At 34.1% G+C, this 26,758-nt stretch overlaps 1 protein-coding gene across 1 annotated transcript in view; it reads right to left on the minus strand.

The window, feature by feature from the left end:
* Positions 1 to 25,042, minus strand: part of LOC134539813 (G protein-coupled receptor kinase 1) — a 253,192-nt gene extending 228,150 nt beyond the window's left edge. The window contains exon 1 of the mRNA XM_063382098.1: positions 24,603 to 25,042. Within this exon, the coding sequence (XP_063238168.1) occupies positions 24,603 to 24,715 (113 nt within the window). The 5' untranslated portion in view covers positions 24,716 to 25,042. The remainder of the gene's footprint in view (positions 1 to 24,602) is intronic.
* Positions 25,043 to 26,758: the final 1,716 nt, after the last annotated feature.

Consider the following 26,758-nt stretch of genomic DNA (forward strand, 5'->3'; position numbering starts at 1 on the left):
ATATGTATTTAAAAAAAAAGTTTTAAAAATATTTTTGAAAGTTATCTTTGCAGTGGGTTGGTTTCGAACCGAGGGAAGCTGTATAAGTATATATATGCGTCTGCCTAGACGCCTTAGCCACTATGCGAAACAATCAGTAAAGAAAAAAGAAAAATAGATATAAGATTTCAAAGCATGCTAAGACACTCTGGGAAACTAAAGTATGTACTAGTTTCGTGCGAAAATCAGGTTAGTGCTTCAGCTTCAGAATGCATCACTACTCTGGAGGAATTATTCCGACAGCGTCAAGAATCGGGCCCCTGGACACACTGGCTGCATAGAACGAGGGAGATACAGAAATGATACTCTTACACTGGAAAATAAATCATGTTTAGCGAGACATGTGACGCTATCTGTTGGGTGGGCCCATAACTAACAGCAAAAAACACAGACGCACACACTTTGGACGGGAGGTTCAAATCCATAACGTTAAGTTTATTGTGTTAATTTAACTACTTGACAACTAAATGCTTGGAAACAGAGATTTAAACTATGCGAGAAACAATTCTGTTTTGCGATAAAGAAAAAGCATATCCTATGAAAATTAGAGATGCAAATTTCTAGTATGCCACACCACAAAATATGTGGCTGCCAAAATAAAGTTAATTAATTCTCACAATATAGCTATGTTAGTAATATATTATGAAAGCCTCTATTTGGCGCGTGGGCCCAAAAATACTTTTAAAAAAAAATTGGTTGTCTGTAAAGTCGGTTTACGGAAGATAGTTTAACGTGCCAACGTCATAACAAAACATTATTGAAATGATTGCATACTTTTATGAATAAAATTTAATCATTTTTATTGAATTATCATTATTTTGTATGGATACAAAGAAGGAGTGAAATGAAATCTACAATTTAATTGATAAATTTACTTTTATTTGCACTCATTAATTCAAATATGTATATTACTTTAACGAACAGATTATTTTAACTATAACTTTTATACACGTTTGCTATTTAACTTCTTCCAATCTGTGTTATTCTGTTAAGGATAGGACGACGATAGGAAAATTAGGAAACGAATGGGAGTGTTTCAAGTTTAATGTGTGCCTCGAAAAAGTCAAATCGATGGTTGTTCCAATCGAGTGGAAGAGAGATAGATGCGGCGCAAGAATACAATGAGCGTAACGGGACAATGTGCGTAACGGGACGGTTTTTCGTGCGTGCAGCCGGCGTTCATCGATTTATCGGACGTTGTCACGTCAAAAAAATCTAGGTCTCAGTGTCTCGACCGTGACTGGCTTGAAGTGAAAGCTGCCGAGCGGTGAAGTCTGGTTCGCACCGGTGTTGTCAGTGAGATGGGGTCGGATATTCCATCGCCAAACAATGCCACGTGCTCGCTGCTCCCGCTCGGCAAGCACATGCGACACTCGCCCGGGCGCTAAACAAGTGCCTCACACTCACACCGCCGACACGTGCGCTGCAGGCCTGGCGCACACGTGGGTGGGAACATTCGCCCTTTTTCAACTACAACTACAACCTAGATTAACGTATTTCAAGTTACGATGACATATGTTATGCATAGAGACCGGAAAAATTCGCGAATTCATTTCGCGATAGGCTAAAATACAAATAGTTATACCTCAGTTGCTGCCTCTGCTGTTTGGTTCAAAACTCACCTGGATGACTCTGGGCCAATGAGAAACACCCGACCAAAGCTTTATCGAATAACAGGCTGCTACGCTGGAACGTCTCACAAGACAGCAGCCAATCAGTGGGTGGCATTTGACCGAGTGTACGTAGAACTATGGAGTACATCCTACAGGTCATTGAACCCGCGAATTTTTCCTGTCCCTAGTTATGCATAGGGGCAGGCATTTTTCGCGAAAAGATCTGAACACTTATTAGACTTCAACTAGATATACCCGCACCGGTGGTTTCTTCCTTGTGATTGGCGGCCGTCTGCGAGAAAAGTCGTTGCCTTATTTGACCGAGTCACTCAGGACGCGTTTACTTCCGCACTGAATCACTGTGATTGTTGTTGATGTTGTTGTTGTTGTTGTTGTTGTTGTTGTTACAATCAATATGTACCTGGGAGAAACTCACCCAATCACGAAACACAGACGGTGCTACAGTGTTTTTAACTTGCATCTAGTCTCGAAATCTTTTTGCGAAATCTGCATGCCCCTAGTTATGCAATAATTTCATGCAATAGGGAATTTCGATTTAACACAATTTCTTGGACATACTCAATTGCAGTTTTGTAATGCTTGTCCGTGGCAAAACTTTTATAAATGCAAAATATGAAATAATAATAAAAAAAATGAAACGCCTTAATCAGCTGATGTCAAAACAGATAAACCCAACGATGATCCTAAACAGGTAATTTTTGACAACACAACGACCACAGCACAGACGAACACATTCAAACTTAAATATATCAGACAGCACAAGAATTCCCTGGAAGGAATTTATTCGTTGAAAAAAAAAATAACATCGCAGACGAACACAGTGATCTAACAACGACGAGACATTTAGGACAATAACGGTAAATTCAGACAGACAACAAAAGCACGATATTTAAGTTTGAATGTGTTCGTCTGTGCTGCTGTTGTGTTGTCCATAATAACTGTTTAGGTACGTCGTTGGGTTTATCTTTTTGGTATCAGCTGATTTAGGCTTTTTTTCTGTGGGATTATACTCAATTTTTATTCGTTATTTTACATTTTAAAATGCACACTGGATTACTGTGATTGGTGTGCTGACAGTGGACATGTAAGCTAGGAAAACTCAACCCAATCACGAAACACAAGACGATGCTGCAGTGTTTTAACTCTCTAAATCTTTTCGCAAAAAAAAAACACATACCTCTAAGACATTAATGAATGGACTTCGGGCATAGAGCTAACCTGGGCGTACGGCTGGTACTATTTCAGTGTCTGCTACGGAGATAAAAATGGCCAGAATCTTTGACGAAGATAGGCGACTGACCTGTGACGTGAGATCAGACCCTAAAAATGAATTCAAACATAGTGTTTTCCATCTCAACGTACGATCTCACACGCAGTGTTAATTTTTTATTTGTTTCATTTTCTGGTCATTATCTTTCTTTAAGGGCTACTTATGAAATGTTAACACGATACCTACCTTGATTTTGTTATTCTGCCACTGATATTTACCGAGAGTAATACAATCGGCGTAAATAAAGTAGCGCAAGTAATAATACTCACGAACACTTGCACGGCTTTTTACACCCAGAACATTACACTTTGTGAACATCTGTTGAAAATATTGGTGATGAAACAAACAAATAAAAGGGCGATATGTGGTTAGCGTTTCATAAAGAACCCTTAAATAATAGTAATAGCGATAAAATCAACATGGCATGCCATACCGAGCCTTAACAAGTGTTATATGTCAATGAACCTTTAAAATTACGGAAAAACTGTCATAACATGTTGTAGGTCCGGACAGGTGTGGCAGGCAATGGTTCAGTTTAATTTTGTAAAGTTGATTCTAATTTAGATAAGCTGAAATGCACTACTGTTTGTTTTATAATTTTTATTTTTTGTCATGAAGAACTTCAAGAGTTCATAAATGAATTCCTAGTTCCTGAATTTTTGTAAGTGTTCACACAAACAAAATAACACATGTAAGTATCGAGCCAAAGTAAAAATTATTTTATTTGCAGTCTTTTTAAATACCTACAATTCAGATATTTTCACATTCACTGGCGGAATTGCAGGTTTTTACCAGTATCCGATTTCCCAAAGTGTAAGGAAGTTATTCAATCAAGCAAAATTAGTGTCACAATAATTTTAAAACATTAAGTGGAATGATTAAAACAAAAAGTTTCCTCTAAAGTCATAGTGTGAAATCTAAAATGGTGTGTGTGTGTGTATATATATATATATAATCAAAAAGTTTAAACTGCGTTTTAACAAACAAGCTAGATAAATCAATCAACCCAGACACCCGTGCAATCTATTCTTACATTAAACACTATATCTTTTAATTAACTTAAAATATCTGACTCACAGTGAGTATGCTATCTATATATTCTCATGAAATACGGGCATTTAAATTTTGACATTATTAGGATCATATTTTCTCTCAAACAAAACTTTTTATGACGCATATCTATGCAAGTACATACTTTATTTTTACATGTGTGCGGACAATCTGCCGTAAGTATGGCCGAATAAATTAAATTCAGTTTTATTTATCAAGTTATAAATACACTTCTCATTAAATTACTACAAATTACTACCACAAATAAATCACAACTTCGTAAGTTCATTTATTTACTCTCCCCACTGGGCACACCATCACCGAAGCACTGGTTCTCGATTGACAGATCTTCGCACACGAACCCCGTCGCTTGTCGCCCGCTATCTCACTCGCCAAGGGGTCACTCACCCTCTTCATTTCACTGTACGAGGCTCTGCCATATCGCCACCTGCTTCACACACACACGAACACTAGCCGATGTCGCCACCAACATCTGCCACTATCAGCCCGCGGTTCGGCGTCACCTTAAATACCTGTCAAGTTCCGGCCTTGAAATGTCTCGAAGCCCTCAGAAGTGTCGCGTCGTCAGAACCTCGAAGCTGCGAGAACAATGGCGTCCTAGGTACGCCCCTTCTCGCGGACAGGCTCTGGGGGCCCGCAGACTCCTCCAAGAGACTTTTTTGGGAAGGCCGCTAATCGGATTTACGTGTCGGTGGTGGAGGAACCGGCGCTACCTACGTCGAGCCCTTCCCGCATACTCGTCACTAGCAGTCTCGTAACAATACCCCCTCCTTAAACCACTTCGTCCCGATCAGGTAACACTGTGCTGCTGCTGTTCAAGCTGTGATCATCCTCCATATCTTGCAATCGTACTAGCTATGGCCCATATCTTGACAGGTGTAACATCGCGGCCACCCTCCAACTCTTCAGGACCAAAGGTCTCCTTTGAGATAATTCTGGACGTCGTTCTGCATTTGATGTCGTGGCATCTCCTTTCTCATCAGGCAGTTCTACTGGGTACATTCGCAGTCTGGGTATCTCCGCTGAATATGCCCCAGTCCTTGGCAGGCGAAGCAACGTGGGTGACTTCCTTCTCTTCGAACCTGCAGATTTCCTTCCTCTTTAACCCCATTATCATATCACTGTCGTTTCTTCAGTTTCTCCCATGATTCGGGCAGTCGCAATTGACATGCCTCCGTTCTCGACACGCGATCTCTTTTTTTTTTTCGAACCGGTAGACTTTTTTCCTGTTCAATCCTTGTTATCACAGCATTGCACTTAAGTCTTCAGTTTACTTCCACGATTCGGGCATTCATGTCGTACATGCCCTAGTTCTCGAGATACGAAGCACTGTAGGTGAACTGCTGGCCTCTGCAGATGTGAACAATTAAAGTCTTCTTTTTTAATACTCAGAGGATATTTCCTTTATTAGTGCTGGAACTGGCATTAACCTCGTGGCAAGGTTCCATCACAGTTAGCCTCGCCCTGATACTGATGTTTCTTGAAGAGATGTGGGGCTTCTTCAGTTTAAAGGGAATGAACGATAGCATCGCAGCTCTTCTAGTGGCGGGCCAAATCGGAACGGGTTTGCCGAATCTCTGCATCCCTGAGTCCAGCTATTAGTGCATTAGTAGCCAGCTGCGGTCGAGACTCTGGGAAGGCAGGGAACACCAGCCTCTCGATGTCGGCCTCAAACTCCCGGAGGATCGCCGCTGGCATGTCTTCGAAGCCAGTCCTGTACATCTCACCCAAATTTCGGTCACCACACCTCAGCTTAAGAGCATCTGCTAATACAGTAAAGTCCTTCTGGTGCGGAACTAGTATGGCCTAATGCAGCTCGACGGGAGGTTATCGAAGAGCTCAAACGAGTGCTGTGGCTCTTTCTACCTCACTCTACCCATTCACTTCTGCAGCTGCCTCAAACTGTCGCCTGTATATTGATCACGAGATTGGCCATCGAATGTGGGTGGCCAATTGTTACACCTTACACCTTGACTTCCCCACACACACACTTCCGGCAGATGACGTTTCTTTGATCATACACTGGCATCCTCGGCTACAGCTTATAGACGTCATTCGGTTACCTGTTCAAGCTGCATTAGCTGTTGTGCCACTATCTCTTCACTTTCAGCTAGCTGTTGCATGACATTGTCCAAGGGTAGTGTGGTTAAGACTCAACCACACATAAACCCAGAGCCTCACCATTCTTTACTAAGGTCTCGAAGTTTCAGATTGTGCAAACTGTGTGTAAAATTTAAATAAAATTTTGCCTTACAGCTCTCAGAATAATTTATGGATTGGTGATGTACACTGGAAGTAGCTTGGCAACCAATTTATATGGAATTTTTTTAGTTATTTCAGACTTCTGCAAGGTTACAGCAATTCGTACCCAAAAGCTTAAATTATATATATATATGTACTACCATCATTATGCTCAAGTAAAAGTACTTTTAAATGTCTCACTAGCTTAAATCATCAATATTGCTAACTGATATCCCCAAAATAGTAATACAATAACATTTTTGTGTAAGGTTTTTAACCACCAATAAATATTATGAAGTTTCAAAAACTTATTACCTATGATATAAATCTTACATTTCAGATCTTACACATAGATTTATGGATTTTATTTACCTTTCCCAAACGATTCCACCATTCAAAAATGCTCAAAAAAATTTTTTTGTCTAGGCTTATGTGAAGCGTAAATAGAAGCTAGCACAATTTATTACATTCAAAAATTCATTCCAAAAAAAAGTTATACTTATATGAAAACACATTTTTTTTAATAAAACTACTTACTTTAAAATATTAAATAAAAATCACTTTCATAAGATTTTTTAATTTAAAACTATTTTTAAAAATTACATAAAGATTGCATTTGAGAAACAAAAATAATTTGGAAAATGTAGTAGGTACCAAACAAGAAAAGAGATATGAAGACAGCTTGGCGTAAGACTACCACAAAGCAACCTCAGTGTGTGACATTAGTCCAACACCCACTAGAGACATTCTCCCTAGAAATGTGTACTTTGTCTAAATATTTGGGATCCAAATAATAAACAAACTGTCATTTATAAAAAAAATGTATTTATTACAATTTATTTCAGATTGTAAATATTTATTTGCCAGAATTTTTAGCAATTTTTGTTTGTTCTTAAAATACTTTATCTGTTTTATATGTTATGAACATAACTGAGAAATTTACTTTCAAGTAGGACACTGATAACTTAATTAGATGAAACTTTGTAACCTTTCCCGCCATCAAGCAACCTATAAAAACTAATATGTAATACAGGGGTGCCCACAAGGGGGGGTAACGACGCAGACTGCATAATTAAAATTTCAGGGGGGGGGGGGGGGGGTGGTTAAAAAAACGAGAATAATGTATATATTATTTACATAATTATAGCTTCTAATGTGAAAATACGTTTCTGGTGCTTTGATAATCGAAAGGGATCTTTTAAAATCAAATTGGCAACCAAGCACTTTCCTCAACAAAAGCAGTTTGGCATCTGTCGGTTCAGGATGGAAATATTACCTTGATATGACCAAAATTATTATTAGAAAATCAGTTTTAATTAATGCAAAATGTGATAAAATATAATACTAAAAAAGTATATTATAAAAATATTACAAATATAAATATTATAAAAAATATTATAAAATAATTGAGTAAATAATTGAGAAAATGGCATAAAAAAATTTGGTGGGGGGGGGGGCCCGCATCATTAGGTTAGGGGGGGGGTGAGTCATAGTGTTTGGGGGGGGCACCTCTGTGTAATAGAAAAAAAATTAAAATTATCAGGCAAAATTAACTTTTTATGGTTATGATTTCCTCAAAAATCACCATTATAAATCCAAAAATTTAAATTTTAAAAACCTTTAACCAAGCAATGTATTCACCTTAAACACTAACATATTTTAGTTGAAAATTCACATTGTTTCTTTTCATTATCCTGTGATGTTTTGCAGTATGCATTCTTTAATACACTTATGCTATTTGTTTCCCAGTGGAACAAAAACTTTGTTTTACATACATAACCGTATTTTGAAGTGAACAAACTGCTAACATTATACCTAAGATGTGATTTTTCTAGGGACTATGAAAACACTTAGTATTAATGAGAATTATGAACTAAAGTAGATTTTATTGATGAGGTTTTACTAAATTACTATGGAATGCAGACATCTGACATTATTATGGTTGAAAATGGTAATGCAGGACAGAGAATATAATATGCAAAGTGAAGTAATCTGGTTTATTTTTTAAACACATAGAAAATTGTAGTATTTGGTACCCTAACTAAAAAAAAAAATAAGAACTTCATTGAATACCATTTTGTACATTAAACCATAATAATAATAAAGTGATATGTTTCAGCAAAATAATTTTTAAAAAAATATACAAACATTTTGACTCAGAAATCTGTCTCAATGAAAGTTACTTTCACATAGCACAGTAATAAATATGTTTCCCATCAAATGTTATACTATCCACATAAAGTAAGCGCAGTTGAACAGATGCAGCAAAGTGTGCATTCAGCCAGTATTGTTATGTTAAAATTGATTCAATTGGTTTGTAAAGCATTTGCTGCAAGAAGTGGAAACTATTTTTTTAAAGCCCAAAATCAAACATTAAAAACTCATTAAATAAAGCTGCCCTCTGGGAATCTGAGCACATGAATATCCCAATGTGCTAAAGACAAGAGACAAGCAACTGCATCAAGACAATATTTCATCCCTGCCACAGATGGGCTTTCAAGTAAAGAGAGCATTAAGGGTATCGTTCCCACCCTTAAGGGGCCTCCCTAGTAAAAATGTTTAGCGCGGTGGGCCACTGGCCACGTGCTACTGCCAGTGGTTGGGCGGGGCGATATACCTGAGCTTGTCGCCTGCGCCGTGGTGGAGGGGGGAGAGGGCGTTTCAGCGAGGGGGGCGGAATAATGGGAGGGTTGTCATTGTGTGGAGTCCATTTGCTACTTATACCTGCGTTATCTGCGAACAAGATCGTGGCAAGAAAGGTGACTGTTTTTCCCTTTCGCTACATTCAACCAAAAGGATAATTTTCTCGCATTGCCTTGCTTGCTTCCTGACAGTGTTTATTAACTCGAAACATTAAATTAGTGTTGCGATCCAGTCCATATCCATGAAATGCAAACAATCGTCAATTCTGTTTAAAACATGTATTTTTATTTTTTAATTAACGTTCTACATAATTAAGAGATTTACATACACTACAAAAAATGCTGTCACCAACAATCGATGTGTTAGCTTGTGTTTTCAGGGGGGAAAAAATGCAAAAATTATATCATTTAAAAAATTTCCAACATTATACTTTCGAACTGACATTTGTGTGACGAATGGTTTTGCACGAACAGATGTGCTTTCATTCATAAAAGTATTCCGCACCGCGACGAGAAATCACGTCCTACTAATAATTGAGTAATAAAACTGGGAATAAAATGATGAAAATAATATTATTTATTTTTACTCTTAGACACAAATCAACTTTTTAAATCACAATAACGACAAATAAATTTTTAACTTACTTCCTGAAGAAAAAGTGCATGTCAAACTCACTTTTAAATTCTGTAAAGAAAAAAAATGTCAGGAACAAACAAGTGTTCCCACCAACGACACATCGTCAACTTTGTATTCTAGGGTTCACGTCGTATTTAGTTACACTAAATATTACTGCATATTATTATTTTCTGGCTCTTATTACATGTTTAGCATTTTATTTTATTTTTGCATATTTTTTAAATGACTTTAACGTTGCATAATAAGATGAATAAGTATATACGAATGAACTGGAATCCCGTTTCGAGTTACATACAGACTGTTCACTACGAGCAGTGTAAATTTCTTAGCTGTTGCAACAGCGGCCTACAGGTGGATTCAGACTGCAGGCTTAGTCAGTCACGCTGAATCCACCTGAGTTCAGATTTTATCGAAGACAAGTGCGGGTGGTATGGAAGAACTCAGTGTGCACTGACTGTTGTGCTCAAGGTGTCAGTGAAATGTATAGCTGGAATCACGGGCGAAAATTTGTAGGATTCCCATGAGGCCCACGGGATAACGTGAAGATTTTGCAAATGCAAGCGGGCCCCCTCAGACGGACTTTTTTATTTCAGGGAGGTTCGGGCCACCCTGAGATTCTCCCCTCCTCCCGGAATCTACGCATGCAGCTGGAATTAATTTTTAGCCAAGTACGTCATTTGGTGCTGTATTTAGGCTGTCAAAGAAGATACGAAATATGGCTGCTTTGATAATTGACGATAACTCCTTTTTATTGTGGAATAGTACCCATCTACAAAGAAATCCCTAAATATACCACCACTACTGTTGGGGATTTTCTATACAAACTATCAAAATAATTTTGGTTTCGTCACTGTCACAAGCTGTTATTGTATCATACGAAAACATGTATGTTTTGTGTATTAATTTACGGTATTCATCTCTGTCAAAAAAAAATCTTTTTCGATAATAGAGTGTAAGCAAGGTAGAATACAATGGCTAATTTTAAAATAAAAATGGAATAAAGTATTTTTTGCTTGCAGTAGTTCAAATTTTTGAATTAATTTAGTTGTTTGTTTAAAAAAAACCTTCTAAAATCAAAGAAACTACCTACTTCCTAAATAGATAAATAGTGCTTTAAGATCACACGCTTTCATAAATATTTAAACGCCAACATTTAAAATGTAGATTTCACATAATGATAAAATCTTATCTATTTTCATGGTCACCTCACGCCTAATGGAAATAATACACAACAATTCGTCATATATGTTTTTTATGCTTTTAATAACTACTCTACACATGAGCAAATTTCAATATACATAAAACTGAGGAACTCTGCATTACATTTTTAATCTGTGTACGACACTAACAGAAATTGAAGCATAAAACAACATTTTTATTTTTTAATTAATAAGTATTTCATCAACGTGAGCTTTGCTTTCATCTCAATGAAGCCACTCTACATAGAGGAAGTGCACATGTATTCAGTCTTAACATTAGACCCTCCGGATCACAGAGTAAACGAATGAATGGAATTCATAACATTACGCAGGGTTTTAAGACATATTTTCCCTTCTACTCAATCGCAACATCTCACTTAGCGCGTAAAATGGTTTCAGTAAACATAACATAAAAAAATTTCGCCCCATGTACAGTAGAGGAAACTAAAATGTTTGTAACACTGTAAACTAATTGTATTGTCATTTCTGTAGTCGCTCGAAGCGGCAAACTATGTATCGTTGTTCAATAAAACGAAATATTAAAACAAACAAACAATAATATTACGTTCAGACAATTCGTTACGTGAAATGAATGTAATAAAATACACAAGACAGTTACACATACCATTTCCAAAACACAATCCCATAAAAATCATAATATTACATGTCGACTTAAAATTATTATTATTCACCATGATAATTTCTTGCGGGTAGCCAGCAACAAAGGGACACAATTTTTATTCATTTAATTAACTCTGACAAAACTTGTAAAAGCTGGCATGAGCAAAGTAAGCTGATTCACAATTTTATTTTGCGTCAAAATATTAAACATCAACTAGTAATGAATTAAGAGTATGCTTCGCTTGGTAGAACACTGAATATAGTCATCTCCAGGTATTAAACTGAATTTTGAAAGAGGGACTCAAGTTTCTGAAGAAGTTGTTAACTTTCCTGATGATCCATCGACAGTTCGTAAACGGTCTCATCGTCGGGATGTCGAGCTTGGGACCTTTTTCCTCACCATAGTCCCGTGGTCTGTTCTACCATTCGCACAGCTATCCCAACCTATACAAATAGCAGAGTGCTACTTCTCCCGTTGCTTCTATCATGGAGCTCGCCCGCAGTCGTACTTCCCTATCCAGCCTGCGTAATACACGCGTCCTACCTGCTAGCCGCCAAGAACGCGTCCATTTGTGAAAAAGCCTCACCCGCCAACAATACTAACTCATTAATTATAATATGCAAAACATAAAAACATTACATATGCGATAAAACAAAATTTGCTGCTGTCATAAGCCGAAGAAAAAGAATCAATTTGAAATATAACATAGACAGATAAATCTAAAATAGAGTTATCGATAGTAATGTTTCAATGAACAGAATAATATATGTCATATTACACTAAATACGTGTTCTTACTGACAACCCAATTTAAAAATAAATTAAATTACTTTTTTTTCTTTTTCAACCATAACCGCATAGAAGAAACAATACTTTTGATACAATGTTTTGCATAACTATACGACAGGACTAAAAGTACATTGTACGTAATAAGTATTTGCTTATAGGAATTAATGCTGCAGAATATACGAATAGATTCAAATGCATAGAATTTAATATATTGTCAAATTTATTTGGAAATATGCATGTAACAAAAGATTGAATTTGAAATGAATTATATGTTTTTAACTACAAATATAATTTTATCATATCTCACTTTCATTCAAACTTAAGATTGTCATTTTCAACAACAAAATAGCCACAACTACACTTAAAAATATTTTAACTTGATACTTATATTGTATAACTTTTGATGAAATTAAATGTTAAGAGGTTCATTTAAGTTTGTAAGGAAACATAAATACAACGTTCAAAATAAATAACAAAAATTTTGTGTAGTTAGGAGCTCCGCATCATGCAAATAAAGGAAAGTTAAACTTTTCAGTATACGGCTGCAATAATTATAGAGGAAAATGTTATTTATTCTTTACTTTTAATTCCCGTTTGGAGAAAATAAATCGAAAAGTGCTATACCGAAAGTATAAAGTTGAAGTTCAATATCGCTTGTCAAGTAAGTTCAAGAACAAAATTAAAAAAAGAAAATTTGTTTTCTTGAATCTACTTTTTTCAGAAAAGTATACATACATACAATATTATTATATTATAAAAATAAAATTTTTTAGTCCTTAAGTATAAATTACTGAAATATTTTTTAGTTAGTAAATTTTTTCATGCGAAGAAATATTTAATTGTTAAAATCACGAGAACATAATTTATTATATTTATGTATTCCAAAAGCTTATGTTAAAGATCGACTATATGCTATTCAATTTGCCCAAAAATTTTACTGAAATAGGAGAGCATTACAAAAACACAATTTAACTAATGTAGGTATTATAACAATAAGTTGTGTTCATAAACTATATTAATGGGAAACAAATATTTATCATTTAATGATATGCAACTATTTTCCTTTGAGGTAAAAATTGAAGTATATTTAATGTAATAAGTAAATCCTCTCATAAAATTTACTAAAACTAATATTCTTCATGTCCGTCATATTATGATTCCAAACAGTTTAAATCAACTGAAACATGAAATAAAATAGTAAGGTTAACCATGAGGTGTGGAAGAAATTAGAGATTGCTTTGTAAAATGTTTTAAAAATTTCTCATGAAATATTGTGATTATTATGTTCGTACATAATGTAAAAAAAATTCAATACATGAAATTCAACACATACTTTGTATTGCAAGTTATTAAACATATATTTTAAAAACACATGTGCGTATCTAAGTCGAATTGTTATGTAATACATGATGAACATTACCGATACAAATTATCTTACAAATAACTTTCACCCAAAGATAAGGCCGCGGACAAATTATACACACTGGTCGCACGAGGAGCTGAAATAAGTCATATAAGAAAGCCGGCCGGAGTAATTCTTTTCAAGCCAAAGCTAAAAGTAATGGATGTTGTTTGTCTAAAGCAGGCAGTGAAATGACATACAAGTTTACAGAATAGCCATATAAGATCTTTGACGCTTCTTATCCCGTCAGTGGACTGTACGCGAAGAACCAACTGCATCATGGCCCACCGCCAGTTTTATACTTACGTATGAATACACTTGTAAACGTTGGTTTGTATACTTATGTATGTTGCCGACATCGATAGGTATTCTTTGGCAGCTCGATGTGGATTCATTCGAACACGTTTGCGCTAAACACGACATATTTTTACATGAGAGTGACATCGCGCACTGAAAAAAGTTGCAGGTCTGTAACGCAACAGTGATACAAATATTACATAGTTCGAACATTTTCTGGAGCACGACATTCACTTTGGGTAATGCTAAGCTACTTGATAGGTACCCTTTACCCGCTTTAAAAGTGATAACTTAAAAAAAAGTGTACATGAAAGCAGACTCAGCCATATATGTTTATTGCTGTTGTATTTGTCATAAACCTACCCTACGTTCAATACGGCCTGTAAGTAGAACCATGTTTTTTTTACGACTTGTGTACAAGCTGTGGTTGTAAAGCGAATTTATATTCTTAGTTAACTAACGTCTATCATAACATATTTGAAATAAGGCTACCTTAATTTTTTTTCTAGATTGCTGTATTGTTATATATATAAGTATTACTTCAACGGAAATATGTGGTAATAAAAATAAATGAAAAAAGCATGAAAGGTTAAGGATTATTTTTTTTCAGCAACAAATAATTTATGGTTTAACTGCTTTGTGTACTATATAAAAACAGAACAAGCTTTCAAAATTTCACAATTTCTTTGATCATCCGTTACATATAGGTAGTTATGTTTTGTTTTAACTCATAAATATTTAAGTTTATACTTATTCAGGCCCTTTAATTGGGCGTGACGGACCATGTGCCAAATATGTAACAATTATAAGTAGGTGAAGTATTAAAAAATAAAGAACTTGAATGCAAAATAATGCATCTATCAAAAATAATTTTTTAAGGTTCTTTCGTGGATGTTGTAATGTGTGGGCAATATTTACTTAATTTTGGTTTTTGGATAAATTAATTGTGGTTTAAATTTTTTTAATAATTTTGTATAATTGCTGTAAAAAATTTATTTCCTGCCCTTATTAATTAATTGAGCTGTAGAAATAAGTTTATCTGAAAATTTACGTCATCTTTATTAAACATTGCCACTAATTATACTTTTTAACTTCAAAATGGTTTTTGAATTTTGTAATTAATAACGTACCATCCATAACTACATATGTGAGCGATCGGTCACTGACCTCATCTTCAATCCTCCTCGTGATTCCTGCGCCAGGAGGAACATTTACATAATTCTGACTAGCTTATTTAATATAGAACTTCCCTAGTTTTTATTTTTTATTTATCATTCAATGAACATTTTTAAAACAGTGCAGACAATCAGATATCTATCTAATCAAAAAGCATAGCAAAATGACATTTAGTTTTCAAAATACGATTTTTCTTTTAATTTAAGATACATTTTATATAAAACCTACATTTTTAAGTATCAAAACTTTTGTAAATAGTTAACCATTTGGTTAATACCAGTATAAAATTTTTCCCCGGCGTTGTAAGATGTGTAAAATCATTTTGGAAAACTAAAAAATTTTAAAAAATATTGGGTAGAATAATAATTGTTTCTTGAATTTTTATTAAAAATAAAAGGAAAAACAATGAAGTGTATTTTCATGTTAAAAATTAAATATAAATTTTGTCGAATTAGCTAGCGAGTCTGTAAAGCCACCAATAAATAGTTTGTAGGACAACTTTCAATGTATTGATTGATTAGTTTCAATACTTTATTTCGTAATACATGATCTAGTATGGTAAGCTTTAGGATATTTGTAGTTTAAACAAAAGCAATGTTTTAGAGATACACGAATATAGTCACAGAGTAAGTCGAGCACATGGTACTGAGGCGAGGCACACTAAAAGCAATTCTGAGAATTTCTTTCTGTCAGGGGATTATCTTTTACCGGTGCCGGTTGTGGGTTGTCTCCCTCTCACGCACGCACGCACACACAGGTAGCCTGCCTCCCCTCCGGGAACGGGTTCCTCCACCACGCTACCTGAGCCGTGGGCGGCGAGCTGGCTTCGCCGAGCGGCAGCACGAGACGGTGGAAAACTTTCAGGATTTGCAGAAATTGTGGAAAAGATATCTCGGAATTCAAAGCGATGACTATATGTTTTAAATACATGAATTTCTTCAGAAAAAAATTATCTTTTTTTCTAGACTTGTACTTTCTTTCTGTCATTCTCCTAAGCAGTATAAAATGGCCCCAAAGTTGGACAAGTTGGTGATTTTTTATTTCATATTTTGATAGAAAAAAACAAAAATGTAAAAGTATACAGACAATTCGTGTATTATCTTCTCGTGGGTGAAAAATTTTCAGATTCGTAGTGTCGATTAATAAAGTCCCATCATTATTTTAAAAACATAGTGTTCCGCTAACTTCTGATGCTACTAGGGAGGCCCCTTAATGCTGAAATTTAGTTTGGTGTTGTAAATTTTGTATCAAAAGAAATACCTTGGAAGAAATGCTTTTTACTTAACGTTCTTCAGCATGTCTCATCCTTAGTTTGTGTGCTTTTTAATGATTTACTCTCTCTTACCAATGCACGATTTCTACCATTAGCGCTGACCTTGTTTTGGCGTGTTCTGTTTTCAGCTGTACAATATAGAGTACAGAGGTTTTAGACAAAACTTTATACTGCAATGAATTTTTTTTTTTTAATGCATCAGAAAGATTTATTTTGTTAAGGAAAATTCAGAACTGACAATTTTGGAAAAGTATTTTCTTCTTGTACTTCAATAGCATCATCTAAAAATATTCAATTTTTCCTTTTAAGGAGTATTACTGAAAAATTACATTTTGGTTTCAACCATTTTTATCAATAATTTTTTATATCAAATTAAATTTAAAATTCTGGCTCTGAGGATAGCAAAAAACTTTATTATATGTCTTGTTATTAATATTAACGGACTGCTACAAATAATTGGTTTTTAGCATTGATTTTTTTCTTTCAAAACTACTACTTTAATAATACTGTCAATAGACACTAAGCTACTGTCTTACAAAACACTATAGGCTTGCTTCTAACCCCCCCCCCCCCCCTCACCGACCACAAAATAATATTTAGCAGCATGCAACTCCACATGTACAACTGTCGACTTTTGAACTATAGGCTACTATCTCTTTGACGACATTTACTACCTCATGGTGGCTACAGAATTTGAATTATAAAACTGTCATTTTCCAGGTTTTCTACAAATACATTTTTTTTTAATTTTCTCATTCAAAATTTTTTTCTCTAACGTGCATGACCAGTAAAAATTATGGCATACCCATTCAATCAGCATAACTTGGCTTCAACCAGCACTTTAGATCAAGCTACCTACTTAAAGACTTTCAATTTCAATCTGCAAGACACTATCTGTCATCTGTCAAACTACCAAGTAGAATAGTTTTAATTAACCAAAGTTCCCAAACTCTTACTTCAGCTAATTTCCCTGAGTTTTTCCAGTTTTCCCTATTCAAACAAACAATTTTTTCCCCCTTTTGAGTGGTATAATCTGTAAAAATACATATATACAATACAAATTACAATAAAAACATTTTTAAAAACATACATATGCCGCCCCTATCATGCGAAATTTACAAAAAAAAAAAATCTGCACGGTTATAATTTTCAACAACAATACATTATGAAATAACCCAATTATTGATTGTGATCAAACTAAAGTTAATTAAATATTTTGTATCCCATACATTAATTAATGTTAGTAATAATCAAACATGGATTAAAACACCATATTAATTTATGATTAAAATACATTTGGTTTTAAGACATTAAGATGAAAAATAACAGATTTTTTTTTGTGCAAGATACTATCAACACCCCTTAATATTCAAGGTTTTGAAGATTTGAAGAAATGTTTACAATTCAATGGCATTTTCCTGTTTTCTGGATTTTCCTCGTCTGCAGGAACACTGTAAAACACTTTTTTTTTGTAACATGGTTGCAGACTATGTGAGGATGGGATTACAACTGAAAAACTTAAGAATTATTAACTTAACTTGTACACAGATGAGCACAAATTGTAGTATTACTGTGAATTTCCAGTTTATGATTAAAATTATTGGTCGTTAATTCCAACCAATAAAACGGGTGACAATGTAGCCATGTAATATCTAAGCACAATTTTTATATTTGTAGGCATTGACTGCATTCTGAAGTGCATTTCGTTTAGGAATCATTAAGGACTAATTTGTTCAATGTAGCATTTTTATCCATTGTGACCGAACACTCCGATGAACTTAAAAATTGCAAAATTCAGCTCATAACCTAGAACAAGTAAACAAACAAGAATCACTAATACATAAATACTATTTCATGTAATGCTAATATCATCTATTCCAAGCCAACATAAAATGGCAGTGCATTTAAAAAATATATTCATGAATTGTGAATACATTTTTATGGACTTGTATGATAACAAAAATTAACCTGAAACATATTAGAATAATCAATATTCAAAGCTATAAAACAAAGAAACAAATTTAGATTACTATGAGAGCTTTCTTTTTTTTTTTTAATTTTGTGCAACATTTTTTAGGTAAGTAATTTCTTATTTCTTGACATGATGCTAATACAATTCCGTATTTAATCCTTTCGTACTTAATCATAACCTGCTTTCCCCAAGGAAACATTATTGTAAGTAGATCTACTGTGATGCTTCCAGTTATTCTTAAGGAAAAATATAAAATATCTATAAGCATTATTGTTAATTCTTAATTAAACAGCTGATTCGCACACGACCCAACACGACAATCATAAACCACTACTTTGAATACATAGTGTCACTATCCAAAGCATACAACTTATTTTTAATTTTCAATCGTAAACCCACCTTACATAGCATTAAACAATACAATGGCTCTAAGCCTAATTAAATGCTTTTTTTAACTTTAAAAAAGGTATTAAAAATTTATTATCAATATTTTAATTGTTCCTTCAAAAAGACAGTTTTAAATTCATGTTTATGAGCCAGAAAATATACTTTTATGAATAAAAGAGTCTTTTAACTAGAAATTTTTTGTCACGAATCTGCCCAGCACTTCTCTCTGCACTTCAACTATTTTGCTGTGAAAAATGGACATGTAATTTTTTACCAGAATGTAAATAAAAACAGAAAAAATAAAATAAAATAGCCAAAATTTGTGATGTTGACAAATTTCAATGATACACAACACTGTAGGAGTATTTACAAAAGTTTCAAGTTGCAAATAAGCTATTTCATGCATTCGAGATAAGTCAAATAACGCAAATAAAGAGAAAACTCCAAAAAATTATACAAATATTGTAATTCTTGTACAGAGAAGCTTACGTATAAAAGTCATTGATATTAATTATTTTAATTGTTCCTTACTGTGTATCCAGTTGTATTTTACCATAATATATTAAAAGCAAAGAACAGAATTGTATGAGTTTGTTATACAAAGCTGTAAAATTAACAAAAAATATATTTGATTTTGAAAATATTTATAAAACTTTGAGGAACATTGTTCCCGGAAGAAAATGTTCTGTGTAATGTATACAATTGTATTTGAAAGTAAACTAAAATTTATTAAACTTTGAGGAACATTGTTCCCGGAAGAAAATGTTCTATGTAACGTATAGGTACAATTGTAGTTGAAAGTAAACTAAAGTAAAGTAAACAGTTGAATGTGTTTTGTGATTCGAAACATTAAGATTACCAAAATAATTTTGCTTTTGAGAACATGTATTATAAACCTTTGATATAAACTGGATACATGATAAGGAACATTGTAATGTAACTTATCCAATTGTATTTTAACATATAATATTAGAATAAATCAAGCGGTTAAACGTTGCTGTAATCAGTGTTAACTGTACCATAATCAAAATATATTTAATTGTATAAATACGAATTATAAAACTTTGGTGATATAAACTGGATATGCAATAAGGAACAATTACCTAAAATAGTGCTCATTAACAGTTAGTGTTATTTATTAGCCTATTTGTTTTGAAATGAAATATTTAAGTGTTTCAATAGTTGAAATGATACACTTGAATTAGAACCATTAGAGAATTGACACTTTAAAAATAGTTTTGACTTCTGATGGTTGTGGTAGGCAGTGGTGTGTTCATAATGATTTTCCATACCAAATATTGTGTGAATTTGTGCAATATTGCCTATTTATTGTAATAATTCATCGAGCTTATAGTGCAAACCAAAATGTCTTTGCAAATGACAATGTCCGCACCAGTAAAAAAGGGCTTTGATAGTGACTTCGCAAAAAGGTGAATTTTTTTGTGTTGTGTATTTTTATAGTATTTTGCATTTCCATCAGTTGTGTTTGTAATAATGTTTTTCCGAGATATAGGGATTAAAAAAGTAAAAAATTGATAAGTTAGATCTGTTACTATATTACAGGTTGTCCATAAATGAATGTCCCAGTTTTAATGTTATATTATAACAGTTTAATTTAGCCTATTTACATCAAACCATACATTAAATTCAAGGTAAACTAAACTATTTTTTTTACAAATGTTCAATATGTGCACTTTTAGTTATACAGCACCATCCAACCTAAAATCCAATTCTTCCCACACTTTCGTCAACACGTCCTGAGTAATGGAAGCAATTGCATCTTCAATTGTGTGTCTCAATTCTAGCAAATCATTGGATAGCGGCATAATGTCGACACAATCTTTAATAAAGCACTGAAGGAAAAAAATTGCATGGCGTTATGTCAGGTGAATGTGGAGGCCAGCAAAAAATAACTCTGTCATCTTGACCATTACAACCAATCCAACGGTTATACTATCGATGGATGTTTTTACCAAATAGGGGATCACAATTAAATGCACTACATGGTAACCGGATGATGCTGCAAGCAAGAAAACAAAAAAGTAGTAAGTATTCACACATGCGCGAATCTAAAACTGTTTTTAATTGTGACCTTGAACCAACTCTTTATCACAAATGATACTATTAAAATTTATCAATAGGCCTTTCTTTTATGGACATACTATATAATATGTAAAATGAGTTAAATATTTAAATTAACACAATTTTTTCTTTAGGAATGCTAGGTTTTTGCACATATAGGTCATTGTAAAGAAAGTGAATAGTTGGTTAGGTTAGCAACCTTGAAAAAATTCTAATATTGGGAAAATGTATGAAATCTCCAAAATTTGTTCTAATTCTAACTGAATTCTGGAAAACTCTGTATGTGAAGTGCCTTGAAGTCTAACATTGTGAGGTTTAGCAAATAAGAAGCAAGTAAATATTGATGGAAAATTATTGATTGAAAATGAAGTCATTTTAAGCTTATTGAAATATTAATCATGGTAATTGTTCTCTATCATGTAATCAAGTTCATCCCTTGATCCTGATGGCATGATTCTGTAAATATTGATCCAGCGGTACATTATGCTTGCTGTTTTAATTTAATATGTCTAATCCTAGACATAAAAAAATAATTTGAATATCAAAATACAAACAAATATTGTCAGGCCTTGAATTGAATTTTTTTTTTTCATTTCTAACTTACTATCATAATTTATAGAATTTCGTAATTTTTTGATATGTCCAAGATCTTTCGACGTACTAAATTAAAACAGAAAGTATCATGTACCACACAATCAAAATGAACATAATCATGCCATCAGGATAAAGGGATGAACTTTTGATACATGATACGGAAATTACCTCAATAATTTTGGCTTCAATATTAGGTCATTTTTAATTCTCTATATTCCAATATTTCTCTAAAATTAACTGCCGTTCATACTACCAAGTATCTGATAATTCAGTTGGAATTTCAAAACACCCCTTCGCAGACAGCGAAACAAAATCAGTACCTAGTAACTGAAAATATTATACTCTGATTTTATATTTACTGAAATGCAGTCTCTGTCAAAGTTAACACATAGTATCTTAACAATTTTTCCCCCTCATATTCTGCTATATCAATGTGTGTGGTAAGGAGTGTTTACTTAAGATTCCATAATACTAAATAAGTTTTGTCAAAACAACAAAATAAAACAAATATGTATGTGTACGAGTACCTTGCTCCATTCACACTCCATGTAAGCCAGTACATTACCTACAGAACAGGTGCTACTTTATAAGTTAACAAAATGACAAAGTTTATTGTACAAGCACAACAGAACTCTAGCAAAGAAGTTACGGTAGTTCAGTATATTAGCCGGCTGTTCAGTTTAAAAAAAAAAGGGGGGGGGGGGGGGGGGGAGTAAATAATTTAAGAAAATCATATTTTTGAGCTTCTTTAACTATCCTTCATAATTCTGTTGAACAGTAGGCTATTGCACCATTCCATCAGTTTTCAGTTTGAACAGTTTGTTAGTTCTGCTACATTTAAAATAAATACTGCAAAATAGTGTGAACGCTGTAGACACTGAGGTAAATATGTACAGTCGCGGTAGATGCCAAAAAAAATGCTAAAAATCTGAAAATACTTTTATTCTGTGCCCTTTCACTTCCTCTTTTCAAATCAACCGGCGGAGGTAAGAAATTCCAAATACTTTAGGAGATATCGAATTTTTAAATTTCATCATATGTAGAGTCGCGGTAGATGCCAAAAAAAATGCTAAAAATCTGAAAATACTTTTATTCTGTGCTCTTTCACTTCCTCTTTTCAAATCAACCGGCGGAGGTAAGAAATTCCAAATACTTTAGGAGATATCGAATTTTTTAATTTTCATCACAATACCTGCATAGTATGCGGCTATTACCATTGTTTCTTGTCATAGATAATAAGGTTTCTTGTTTACGAGTATCATGTTTCTTATTGGACAATTTTGTCACGTGACTGTTCCGTGATTGGCCAGTATTCAAATGAACCAATAGGTGATTATTTATTCCGTGATTGGTCAGTATTCAAATGCACCAATACGTGATTATTTATTCATTTATTGTTCAATACGATGTTTAATTAATCGGTCAACTTCTGCCGTGAACGACTACATCATTTCCTTATAGTGGCAAAGGAAATGTACCCGCCTCCAACTTAGGTGAGTTTTTAGCGTTTCTAATTTTAAAGTATTATTTTTTTATTTGGATCTTGTTGCGCAAGTAATAAGTAAAAAAAAATTACGTGAGTTGTTAATGTTCATCATTTGTCCGGGTTTTGTTAGGTCAGGTCAGTTACATTATAAATAATTTAAAACTAAAGAACAATTAAATTAAATTCACATTATTTTTAATGTCCGCTTAGTTTGAAAGTATTTATAATGTAACTGACCTGACCTAATCGACCATTTTATTTATTACGCATTCACTAACACACGTCAAAATAAAAAATGGCGACGTTCGAAGGGTTAAACGGGCGTTGTATTGCTAAATTAAAAAATTAAATATCTCATAAAGTATTTGGAATTTCTTATCTCCGCCGGTTGATTTGAAAAGAGGAAGTGAAAGAGCATAGAATAAAAGTATTTTCGGATTTTTAGCATTTTTTTTGGCATCTACCGCGACTGTACATATTTACCGACACTGAAAAGTAGTTTTTCGGGCCAGTAATCAACATGAGCTTTAAAATACCATTTTCGGAATTTATGAAAAAAAAAAAAAAAAAACTGCACGTAATCAAAATCACCCTATTATTATTATTGGTATCAAGAAAATATTTGTCATTTTGTCAGTTTATTTACTTTCTACAGTAAAGCACCGAATCTCAAAGTGTCTATAGGCATTAATAGCAAATTTGATTCCTATTTGAAACAAAGTGTACTTAGTGATATATGCTGTAAATTTTCAAAAGTGTCAGAGAATTGATTGTTTTTCCAGGTGTGAATAATAATAATAATAATATCCTAACACAGGTCAGCACAGATTTGCTTATCTAGACTTGGTTAAATGGTTCACCTAAAATCAAACATTAGAAGACTAAGTTAGCATCCTAGGTTAGATTATGTCAGATCAGCCATAAAAAATGCAAAGGCTTGTGTTAAGTAGCAATATTGTCAAATAAGTTATTTAGCTAATTTTTCCATAACAAATGGATTACAAGGGGTGTGAATATCCATACGAAGCATGATAATGTCCTAAGTAGATTCACGTTCTTGCATTAAAAATTTTAAAAATAGAATGTTTTAAAATTTCTATACCATTTTTTAAATTCAAAGTGTGCAAAATATATTTGGCTATGCTAATGAAAATTTTCAAACAACATTATTGCTGTTTTCGAGGTTATTACGTATTTACTTTCAACCAAATGCTAATTGGTACAATTACAATGATAGACTTGGTTACTATAGCCTAATTGTTATTATCTCACCGCAGTCCACACAGGCTGCCAAACAAATATGCTAAATCCATGCATAAAGTATATATTCATTAAATATAGCATACAACACATTTAAAATTACCTTTTTGTATGATATTTTTAATATACCAAATAATAAATTGTAGGAAAGTGTCAAAAATCGATGACACTTGATTGCGAACTTGTATACTGCAGTCCATATTAAATGTAATTATTGTGTACAGTACGAATTTTTTAAACTGCCTAAAGTGTTCTGATTCTTAGCACTAAAAATATTTGCCTGAAAATTGTGTCGGCATACAGTGTGTAAGACAAGATTTTAAAAAAAATTCAACTTTGTAAATAGATTTCATACAAATGTTTAACAAGGTTACGCAACAGTAAGCTGACATTACACCCCTTCACCTGTCTTCGAAAATCATAACAGAAACATAAGGTTCAATAACCATATGACAAGTATCGTAAGTAGAGTACCTGTTCAACAGAGGAAGTGTAGTAGGCAAGTGGGGTGCGTGGGAGTGTCAGCTTACCTTGGGTCGGGAAGTATTATCTTTTTACTTGCTCTGGCTGCTGGAGTGCATTTACTTTTCTCCATAGCCATCAAATAGCTCACATCCGCGAGCACAGCCTCCAAGTCCGCCATTTTGCGTACTTTTGTTCCACCACCTAATTTACACTCTCACTATTATTCCTAGCAAAACATTGAAAAAAATGTCAACAATCGCGGCGTTCCAACAACTCTGTTTATATCAACGTTCATATAATATCTCTGCAGAAACGCCCTCACTCATTTTACGCCCTAAACACAAATCACAAACACTTCACACGCCACCAACATAATCGTACGTCCAATACGGATGGCTCACTGACGATCAGGTAGACAACTTTCCCCGAAGAACTCTGATTGGCTGACACTTCTCAACTTCCAGGTCCAGTAACAGATATCGCAAGCAGACAGCACTCAACAGTCAGCTGTTCATTTTCCAAAGATAAAGCATTACAACATGATGACAACTTGAGAGAAAGTTTTATAATTAAACCAATTTTTTCCTAAAATCTCAAACACTTATAATTAAATTGCTTTAAATCTATAAAAGTTAAAAGCAGATCTCAACATCACATATTGTATGAATGAATTTCTTACTAAGTTTGCCCACAATTGAGCATATTATAGGTAATCTGGCACATGTTGGGGCGCCAAATCCTGCAAATCATTCTAGCGCCATGACTGAGGTGAAACCCACAGAACAGATACTCCAAAACATTAAAAATAAAGTTTGGGTATTCAATATGACACAACTATAGTCTAATAATATTCCTAGTGCATGATAGGACACGGCCAGTACCTTATTTTAAGAAAAAAGGAATTTTGGTATCCTATTCGTTGCTATTTTGGTAGCCAAATTAAGCACATATGCAGAGTTAACGTTTTCGTTGATTTCATCCAGATGGCTAAACCACATCTGTCACCATTAACTCGAATGTAGTTTTTTTTTTTTTTATCATCGGAGGATGTACCGAACATGTTGGTGTTACAAATGAAACTCTATGATAGAGAAACTATCCTGGAATACATTTTGTACACTTTAATGATAATAAAATTAATAATAATTGAAAATTTTAAATACCGTCAGTTGGGGTAACATTGGTCCTTTAAGGGTAACTTTGGCCCAAGACAAAAAAAAATGTTAACCCATGTTACAACTCTTCCAAATATTTATTAGATGTGATGCTACATATATTACATAATAGATAGCAGCACAAGGTCGAATAATTGGTACTTTTTGAGCAGTTCATAATTCTGCCACTGCAGCAGCACTAGTTTCTTTGAATGATCAGATGTTAGTGTAAATATAAGGTCTTCCAACTTCATATTCTGCAAAGTGCGAATAATACACTCAAAAGTTTGGTGAGTACTGCCTTTTATTACTTTATTACAGTAGAAACACCCAATAATTAACACATATTGGATGTATTATTTAATTTGTTACAATATATTGGTATTTATCTGGGTGTGTGTTTCTTATAGGTGACGCCGCCGTCGGTGCTCCATCTGAGAGCACAGGCCGTTATGTGTCCTCAACACCTGAATTAGGTCAAGTGTAATGAACATACCCGCAAGTGTCAAGTAGAGTAGGGTAGGGCAGTGCACCGAACGACGTTACGCTATAGTCACGGCCGACTGTGTTGTGCGAGCGCCCGGCCGGGTGTGGCAATGCGCAATCTGAACATAGTGCACATGCAATTATCATTAAGAGAAATAACTAAAACTTGTTATGTATTTAATATTCATGAATAATTATAACAGGTTGATTAAAATGCTTTTGTGTCACGAAACTGGCCGTCACCATCTTCCCGCACTCCGCAACTTTCCACGGGAATTCAAGCCCTCCCTGACCGGGTTGCCAGGGAGAGTCGTCAGTCGCCATCCAGCACTCACCAGGGCCGGCAGCTCCACGCAAGTGGAGCCTTCACTTCTCGCGCCAAAACCAGCATGTTGCTTCCATAGGTAAAAATTTTAATCTGTTTTCATCTGCTCCACAGCGGCCCTAAATCGACCGTACGAAGTGTCGCGCGGTCCGTAACTAAATGTGTATGGTTCAGTCATTAGCAGTTTCTCTTAATAAGTAATTCTTATCGTTTTGGGCAGCACGCCGATGTGCCCGCGCTTCACGCTATAATTCCT

This window comes from Bacillus rossius, chromosome 16 (genome assembly GCF_032445375.1).
Source record: "Bacillus rossius redtenbacheri isolate Brsri chromosome 16, Brsri_v3, whole genome shotgun sequence".
Taxonomy (NCBI): Eukaryota; Metazoa; Arthropoda; class Insecta; order Phasmatodea; family Bacillidae; genus Bacillus; species Bacillus rossius.